This window comes from Palaemon carinicauda, chromosome 9 (assembly GCF_036898095.1).
Source record: "Palaemon carinicauda isolate YSFRI2023 chromosome 9, ASM3689809v2, whole genome shotgun sequence".
Classification (NCBI taxonomy): Eukaryota; Metazoa; Arthropoda; class Malacostraca; order Decapoda; family Palaemonidae; genus Palaemon; species Palaemon carinicauda.
The window spans coordinates 116,430,695-116,440,694 of NC_090733.1; the positions used below are offsets into that span (position 1 = coordinate 116,430,695).

The 10,000-nt window shown below is 34.7% G+C and overlaps 2 protein-coding genes across 2 annotated transcripts in view; one reads left to right on the forward strand and one right to left on the reverse strand.

Annotated features, from left to right (window-relative positions):
• The window catches only part of LOC137647079 (prostaglandin E2 receptor EP4 subtype-like), a 552,101-nt gene that overhangs the window by 146,256 nt on the left and 395,845 nt on the right, over nucleotides 1–10,000 (reverse strand). The gene's annotated exons all lie outside the window — the stretch shown is intronic.
• LOC137647076 (hepatic lectin-like) overlaps nucleotides 3,577–10,000 on the forward strand; it is a 6,700-nt gene continuing 276 nt past the window's right edge. Inside the window, exons 1-4 of the mRNA XM_068380243.1 lie at nucleotides 3,577–3,696; nucleotides 4,069–4,098; nucleotides 6,611–6,808; nucleotides 7,840–7,894. Coding sequence (XP_068236344.1) covers nucleotides 3,663–3,696; nucleotides 4,069–4,098; nucleotides 6,611–6,808; nucleotides 7,840–7,894 — 317 coding nt within the window. The 5' untranslated portion in view covers nucleotides 3,577–3,662. The remainder of the gene's footprint in view (nucleotides 3,697–4,068; nucleotides 4,099–6,610; nucleotides 6,809–7,839; nucleotides 7,895–10,000) is intronic.

Here is a 10,000-nt window from a genome sequence, read left to right on the forward strand (position 1 = left end):
CAACAACAACAACAATAACAATAAAAATATTAATAATCATAATAATTGCCATCATTATCCTCCTCCTCCTCCTCCTCCTCCTCCTCCTCCTTCTTTTTCTTCTTCTTCTTCTTCTTCTTCTTCTTCTCGTAAGAACATGAGGGTGGGTGGGTGAGAGAAGCATTCGAAAGAAAGGCCCACGGCATCCAGGATGCAGCAAGAGTGCGGATCTCAGACAAAAGTAATAGAGTAGTGAGATTAGACTGTCTTGTTTATGAGTCAAAAAAAAAAAAAATTAAAAATAAAAATAAAAAAATAAAAAGTGTATGGAACGGTCAATGTAGTAGAAGCTTTGATGACAGACCACCCCCCCCCCCCCCTCCCCCAACACGCCTCCTTTTACCGATGAGGGTTCTGCTACAGCACATCATCAATTTTTAGTATTGTGAAAATCTTCACCACATTTGAGAACCACTCTTCGTGATGATTGAGAATCACTTTTAGTGGGGAAGTGGGAGAGAGAGAGAGAGATCTTTTGAATATCAAGTAAGTCGATATAATTAATTACACTACAAAAATTGTCTATTTCAATGATAATTAAAGGCTTAAAAGTCACTCATGAATTGCAGAGGCAAGGGACAGTGACAGTGCCCTAGAGATTGACCATACATTAAATGATCAGCGCCCAAGCTCCCTCTCCTCCCAAGCTAGAACCAGGGAGGGCCAGGCAATGGCTGCTGAAGACTCAACAGATAGACATATAGGCTCCCCCAAACCCCACCAACCTTAGTTCACAAGATGGTAAGGTTGCAGACACTAATGGACTAACGAGACTAAGTGGGACTCAAACCCCCGACTGGCAAACACCAGTCAGAGAAGTTACCAATCAGGCTACAATAACCGTATTGCAGAAGATCGAAGGTTGGTGGTTATGAAAGACAAAATTCTGATCGATAATTCAAACCAAAAGAACCTCTTGTGTTAAGACTCACTCCAAGGGATTTATGCAAGGATAGAGGAATGACACACACATTGATTTCTCCTTCCAAACTAAGAGAGGAAAACATTCACTCCCGACGTCCGATCAGCAAAGCCAGAGGAAGCAATGGTGGCCGCCTCAAATCGACAATTTTCCCTATCGATCCTAAATCAGTGACGTATACAACTATAGTAAATCTTATAACTTTTCATCTCTAATGTGTAACTTAATAGCATATCCACTTGGAAGAAAAGCCTAAAAGTACGATTAAAAACATCAACTAAATGAGAGAAACTCATCAAGTCTGACACTAAGAGATGTATTTATTTTCTTTTTTGTAAGGCAGAAAACCACCTGGTGTGTACTTATCATGAAGGATGAGAATCTAACCACTCTGCGTTGAGAACATAATTCTTCAAACCTTAAAGAAAGAAGGTTCTTGTGAAGCTCGATATCACTGCTGTCGATTGTCACCACTTGAGGACAAATGTTCTTTCCGTTGAGAAAGTTTTCGAAGACGAGAAATGCATTGCTGAAAATAACTTATCAAATAAATCAAATAACGTAACGAGCCAGAATTTCAAAATTATTAACATACGAAGATACAATTAATAGGTGGAAATAAAAACTATTATGCTTATGAAAACCTAACTAGCTTCAGGGTTAACGAAATATTCATTAAAAGGAAATTGTAACCACTGCAGTGAATGATTGTCTGCGGATCAAATATCTAACAGAAGCCGTCAGACATATGATAAACAAGAAATAAAATAAACAAGCTGTTTGAGGCAACGCTCGAAACAGAAAACAAAATGAGACACGGAAAAAAAAACATATTTAAGTTAGGAACAAATTACAAAACACAATATTTAGAGAAAATAATTCCATCAAAATTGAAAAGGACAGTCTACTTCATGTGCATGACCGAAATCAAAAGATAGAAGAAAAATTCTAAGCTTAGTAAGAAAGGGACGTAACCTCATTTTTAAGTTTATAAAAATGAACAAAAAAACAATGTTTTTCTTGGGAAGATTTTGGCTGATGGCTACGAGACACCTACGACTCACTAAGTATCTCTCAGTGTGCATTGACTTTGGATGGCAAGACACTGTACAACCCTTTTATTTGTTTTATACCAGAATAAACCGGATAATAAACAAGAAAAGAAGAGAGATTGGTGGATTTTACCAATTGGGAAGGGTACAGACTCCTGCATCTTCATCGTGGTTAAGTTCCAAGTCACTGAAGCAACAAAAAATAATCCAAATTAATACACTACAGCACCAGAGAAGAAATTCTGTTAGGTTTCATTAAGGAAACACCTCTTAGGTTTTACATTAGTGTCTTGAAACCATCCGTGGCTCAAGAACTCATTTAGAGTCCATAAATTCTATAGTTATTAAAGAAGCGCTATCTTTTGGCAACAGCAGAACTGTATATAGAGGGAGAGAGTATACAAGCTATAAGAAATAGTACTGTGAAATATCCTAATGAATTATCCCAACACCGAAAACATTCAATAACTAAGGAAAAAAATCTGTAGGACTTTAATATACCAAATGCTTAACAGGCCAAGTTACTCGATATAAAATTTCATAAGATGATGGATGCAGTGACGAGTTTTATTATCATCACAAAAGTATATTTTCTGTCCCCAAACCATGTGAAGAAAAATTAAACATAAAAAAGCCAGTTCAGTTCCGACTCTCAACCCCCAAAGAATTATGAGTTTCGCAAAAGGATTAGGTTGAAGACATTCAGGGAAGCACCGTATTGCGTGCAAGATAGCTCGGTATATGTAGAGGTTTTAACTGGCTGCTGATGAGCCTTTTAAACCGTTCAGTGAAGCCACTTAAAAAAAATATGTAATCAAATTTGTCTATCCATCAGCACATTAATGCAATAATGCATAAATGTACATATATACACACATATGCATAATTCATTAGTGCATGTATGTGTACTGGACTGGCCATTTATACTCTTCTATTAACACCAATTTGTTACACGTTTCTAAGACATGCAGTAGCAAAAACATAGGAAAAAAATATAAAAGTAACATTAGGAGCAAAAATATATTGATGAGTGTTTATTTTTGTAAATGAAAAAGAGAACACCGCGCTCTGCACACACCCACCCAGAGATTGATAAAGAGAAAAATAAAGTACGATTTCATCCTCTTCACAATACGTCTTTTATCCCTTTACAGGTCTGGAGTGCTGCCCATTAAAAGGTAGGTTGGCCATTCGGGTATTCAACAAGAATCTGCGGTTCAGGATGCAAACGGCAATTTTTCATCTTGAACCTAGCTGATGGTAGCACTGTATACATTCATTATTGGGTCGACTGGTGGGCAGCTTAAAAAGAGAGCAGGCCGACCTTTCCTGTTGTGTGTGTGTGTGTGTGTGTGTGTATGTGTGTGTGTTAATCATCTCACATAGGCTTCATTCTAATATATCCTATAGTATAAAATATTAAATATAAGTGTCCGCTTATGTTTATAAGCATTTAAGACATACATTAGGAGTTACCCGCCCCACCCCCTCTCTCTCTCTCTCTCTCTCTCTCTCTCTCTCTCTCTCTCTCTCTCTCTCTCTCTACTGATAAGCTGATAAGCAATCTATCGCAACAGTATAAAGTTAACCGAGTCGAGCAAAACAACTTTGTGTTTCATCAACAGTGACACGACAATTACAGAGCAGCCATGAGGAACTTCTTGGCCCTTACGCTTCTAAGCGGTAGGTCCACTTCAATTTAAATTCATTTCCAGCACTTTGACTTTTTCGTCTTGATAAATTAATGCATAAGCCAAAGGTTAAACCTTGATTGATTGATTGATTTAAAGTTTTCAGGCATCCTGAGTTAAACCTTGAATATAATATAATATAAAATAATATAATATAATATAATATAATATATGTGTATATATATGTGTATATATATATATATATATATATATATATATATATATATATATATATATATATATATATATATAGAGAGAGAGAGAGAGAGAGAGAGAGAGAGAGAGAGAGAGAGAGAGAGAGAGAGAGAGAGAGACTATACTATATATATAATAACTGATTTTGGAAATTTACTTCTATTTTCAGCTCTTCTTGGACTCACAAATGCACAATCTCGTGAGTAAATATCCTGTATAAAAAAATATATTTTCATTTTGTAACCTCTTACCTAAATCACCTGTAGACGTAATGTGTCTATAGACTGATTTAGTCTTAAAACTTGACTTTAAAAGACATGGAATACTTCTATAAATATCAGAGAAAGGATTGATGTTCGAAAATAGGAAATTGATGGACGACACATAGACGAATATTTTCATATAAATCTCACTTAAATTTGGAAAGAAAGAGGCTGACATATAATTGGCCTAGCAATTAGTTGTTATTGTTGATGTTGTTACGTTTGTAGAAGTAAAAACAACAATATTGTAGTCCTAAAATAACGACGATAAAAAGATAAACTAAACCTTAAGTAACGTAATGAATCATATGGTGAATGCTTCCTTCTTGTTAAAAATCGAATAATAATAATAATAATAATAATAATAATAATAATAATAATACCTAGTAAGCATTCCCAAGGACACGGATATCCTCTACATCAGTGATTCTTAAACTGGGGGGCGCCAGGAGCTTCCAAGGGGGGCGCAATAAGGGCAGCTAGATGGTGCCATTTTTTTTCTAATATTAATTGCAAAATAATATAAAACACTATCACTGCTTCCATATGTTTTTTTTTCAATTATCATCTCAAAACATGCCAAAAACTCAATAAATGAATGGCAAAAGTTATCAAAGTGACACATGAGGCTAACCCTTGGATGAGAGCGGTCAGAGAAATGTTTCCCCAGGAACTGAACGCGTTTTGTACCACCTTATTGCTCATCTCACCCGCTCTTATAACAACAAAGGGTTGCAGTAGTCTGGCTCAGTTTGTCAAACGAAGTAGTGAGGACTTTAAATCCTCCATAATATATTTCAACTATTATCAAGTACTGGTAATTACTACATTACTTTTAATGTATTTAGTGTAGTTCTGATTTAGATGTATATTTTTTCTGTTTTGGGCGTGTGTGTTTACTGTATATTCATTCATTCCTTTGTAGCTGTTTTACTATTTTAGGTAAGTTATGTGCAGTATCAAAAATCTAAATGTGTGTGTAACACGTGAACGTGCAGAAAATTTTGTTCATATCATGGTATGACTTACCAGCTTATGCAAATGTATTTTACGTTATCATTATTTCACCTGCATAATATATTAGTTTTTATTCGATATACCTATAACTAGGGTTTCATTTATTTGAGGTGTGAAAAGGGGGGTTATAATGAAATTATGCGTATGCATTATGCATATAGGCCAGTGACCAAATTTTAGAAATTGAAATACGTGGCATTACACAACACACACATAATATATGTTTATATATATATATATATATATATATATATATATATATATATATATATATATATATATATATATATATATATATATAAGTGCATGAATAACTACGATATATATAATTATATATGCATTTGGAATCCTTATAAACGTGAAGATGTTAAGAAGAAATTATTGAGAAACAGGGTTCTCAGCATTAGTAAGAATCACAATGAAGAAAAGAAATAAGCTTGATGTGGCAAGTGGTCTCCGATATGCATTGAGCCAAACACCACTAAATATTCCCCGACTAGTTGCTCAAAAGAGCCAGTATCACCCATCCCACTGATGAGTAGCACGAAGTCAAAAAGGCCACTGGCTATAATCCACTTTTTTCTATAATATTACAAGTAGTTAAAATAGTAACACTGAAAATAAAAATGTAGTAATATAATAATAATAATAATAATAATAATAATAGGGAAGCGGGGAATATGGGGAAAGGAAGAGTACCCCTGGATACAATCCAGTTTAGAGCTCAAAGGCAGGTACTCAGGATGGGAAAGATTAAGGAAATAGAGAGAAAGAGAAGTACAGGAGAAGAATAAAAGAGAGGGGCAGACCCTCTTGCGATATTAGGGAATTAGTATTATTATTTTAGTCATTATATATGTAGTAATTATGATGTCTTTTATTTTACAATACTACATAAATAAGGATAAATTAATCACTAAGGAGGATGTGTAATATTTTTTTATGTGGTCATGATCTATGAATGATTGTATTAAGAGCAAAAATTATGTTTATTTTTGCAGTAATTGGTATTTTTTTTTTTTTTTAGTATTTTCTATCAATGTAATGACTGTAATCTGTATAATGCTAAAACAGTTTTAAAAAAGATTAAGATAAAATTATGTTTCATCATAATATAATCATTTTACCCATTTTCTATGAACAATGTTTATTTTATTGAAATATAGTACAGTGCATTCCTTTAAAAAATCAACAGCAATGAAATAGAAATCCATCATTCATCCATATACTCACATAACCAATGAAGTATATTAGCATACAAAACGCAACATATTGTTTATAAAAACAATACATGCATACATACGGTACTTTCTAGTTTGGCAAAAATTTCAAGGGTGGGGAGGGGGGCATGGGTTCTATGCTTAGTGCAAAAGGGGGGCGCAAGGCAAAAAAGTTTAAGAACCACTGCTCTACATGATTGTCTCCTTCCAGTGTGTCCTCCGTTGTTCATAGAATTCTTTGCTGATCCTGCTGTGCCGATGCCCACCTGCATTCATTTCGCCATGGACGCGAAAAGAGATTGGCACGCAGCTAAGGACTACTGCAAGGCCAATAGCGGCAGCAGCCTGGCAATGCTGGATGCAGGAAACTTGCATTACGAAATCATAGATTACATCCTAGGAAACCCAGGTAAGATCGTTAAGCCTATAGTATTATTTACTCATGAACCATTTAATATTTACTGCACATATAACAATAACTCAAAACAAGGTCAATGGCGCTGACAATAAATACCAAGAGATATAGTGATTGAAGTCAAGTTCGCAATAGGAACATATTATTACCTCAATTAAGGAAAGAACCTAACACTCTTCAAATGATAGGCAATGAGACCAATTTTGGTTCAGTCAGTAACTGGTTTGCCTATCGTTTCAAAGACCATTGGGTTAGATTGGGTCAAATCACAGAGTGAGACGTAAATTTCATAATAATAGTAATATATTGTAAACCTCAGAGATACTAGAAAAAGCACTACACGCACTGAGCGAGGCTTACTTTTATTTGTGTAAAGAAATCCTACTAAATCTATGAAGATAAAATAGTAAAGTAAGGACGCATATTTGTGCGACTGTGTTCATCATTATGTTAAACAAAAAAATATTCAATATTTCATTTAGAAGAGTCTGGCCTGTCAATTCAATTGAGAAATATATATATATATATATATATATATATATATATATATATATATATATATATATATATATATATATATATATATATATATATATATATATATATATATATAATAGTCCACAAACATTCAGAAAAACAGGACTGATTTTATATTCCAAAGAGTTAAGATTGATGATTCCAAAACCCATCCAAATACAGACTAATTATGTGTGTGTGTGTTTTTTTTTTCAATAGTAATCCGTATCAACATGAATAATTTTCTTTTAAGTAAATAGCAATTACAATCGAAAACTGTTTCTGAAGAATCATGCGAGAACTTTTGGGAATGCAAAACCCTGACCTCACTTAGTTTGCGTACTAGGGAATAGAGCCAAGTTATGCATAATAGGAAAGGGAGTCTCATTACCAATTTCAGTATTCTTATGATTTGAATTTTCGTAATTTTTCTGATGCAAGTGATTTTGACGCAATATTGAAAAATCATTATTTCAAGACTAACTACACACATTGAACTTTCTTTACAGCATGGATGGACGAAGGATTCCATATAGGGTGTACGGACGAGATTCACGAAGGAACGTAAGTGGACGGATCAATTTACTGTTCCATTATTACCAATTCAACAATGAATGTAAACCACATCAGATCCTGTACATTTATTCTTGCAACAATAACTACGTACGTAATCTTTATAGCTGAGATACCATCTTGTTATAGATATTGTTGAGCATTCTCCAAATTCTAAACACGAGCTTCAGCTGAAATTTTAGAGAGAAAAATTGCCTCTGGCTGATAAAACTTACATTTAGTGAATCCCTCTCGTGAAAAAAAAAGAGGAAAAAGAGCTTTCAGTGACTGCAAACCTATGCCAAGTTTGACTTGTCCACCCCACAAAAAGTCCTTTCACCCCAATATACATGAACACGTCTGTCTGTCTTAAGATTGCCTTGCCTTATGCTAATATAACTGTAATTTACTTTGAAAGGGGGGATATGAACACAAAAGGGGCTCTCACGAAAAGAGAGATAGATTTGCCCTTCCAAAGATGGAAAATTAAAAGTCCTGGATAAATTTACTGAAAGAATAAAACCTATGGCGCTTTTGGCTACAGAACCCTGTGGATTTGAACCGAGATTCACATTGAGCCACCTTTTGCAAATTTATACAGTAAAGTTCGATTATCTGATGTTTACGTTCCTTCTCCTTAATCGTTTCCTTGCAATTGTCCTTTCTGACTCGTATGACTTTCATCTCTTGATCACTTTTTTGCCTTCTCCTATCTGACTCAAATGCCTTTCATCACTTATTACTTTTTTTTTTTTGTACTTTGACTCGTATGACATTCATCCCTCTATCTTTTCTTCTGTCTTCGTCCTTTCTGGGTCGTATGACTTTCATCCCTCTATTACATTTTTGCCTTTGTCCTTTCTGACTCGTATGACTTCCATCCCTCTATCTCTTTTTTGCCTTTGTCTTTTCTGACGTATATGACTTTCCTCCGTCTATCATTTTTTCCCTTTGTCCTTTCTGACTCTTATGACTTTCCTCCCTCTATCACTTGTTTGCCTTTGTCCTTTCTAACTCGTATGACTTTCATTCCTCTATCACCTTTTTGTGTTTTTCCTTTCGGATTCATATGACTTTCATCCCTCTATCACTTTTTTCCCTTTGTTCTTTCTGACCTGCACGACTTTCATCCCTCTATCACTTTTCGCCTTTGTCTTTACTGACTCGGATGACTTTCATCCCTCTATTACTTTTTTGCCTTTGTCCTTTCTGACTCGTAAGACTTTCATCCCTCTATTACTTTTCTGCCTTTGTCCATTCTGACTCGTATGACTTTCATCCCTCTATCACTTTTATGCCTTTGTCTTTACTGACTCGTATGACTTTCATCCCTCTATTACTTATCTGCTTTAGTCCTTTCTGACTCGTATGACTTTCCTCCCTTTATTACTTTTCTGCTTTTGTCCTATCTGACTCGTATGACTTTCATCCCTCTATTACTTTTTTGCCTTTGTCCTTTCTGACTCATGACTTTCATCCCTCTATTACTTTTTTGCCTTTGTCCTTTCTGACTCGTATGACTTTCTTCCCTCTATCACTTTTATGCCTTTGTCTTTACTGACTCGTATGACTTTCATCCCTCTATTACTTTTCTGCTTTAGTCCTTTCTGACTCGTATGACTTTCATCCCTTTATTACTTTTCTGCTTTTGTCCTATCTGACTCGTATGACTTTCATCCCTCTATTACTTCTTTGCCTTTGTCCTTTCTGACTCATGACTTTCATCCTTCTATTACTTTTTTGCCTTTGTCCTTTCTGACTCGTATGACTTTCATCCCTCTACCACTACTTGCGTTGCTATGCCACACCCATCTTCCGTTTAACCTTTCCCTGTTTTATAATATCTACAGAAGGCACGAGGCTTCTCTTTCCCTTGACCTTTAAACTTAACGATGAATTGAACATTAAATCAAGGTACAAATTGACGTTTGACAAAGTTCCATCAACATTCAATGAAGGACATCCTTAAAATGGTGACTTGGTAGCTCATAAAATTCAGATTTGGCTGTTCAAAGATAAACATTCTTCTACAAACCAACTGCAGCAAAAATCACAATTGAATACAATACAATAAAATACAATACAATACAATACAGTCGTTCTTAAGAAAAATTTTTT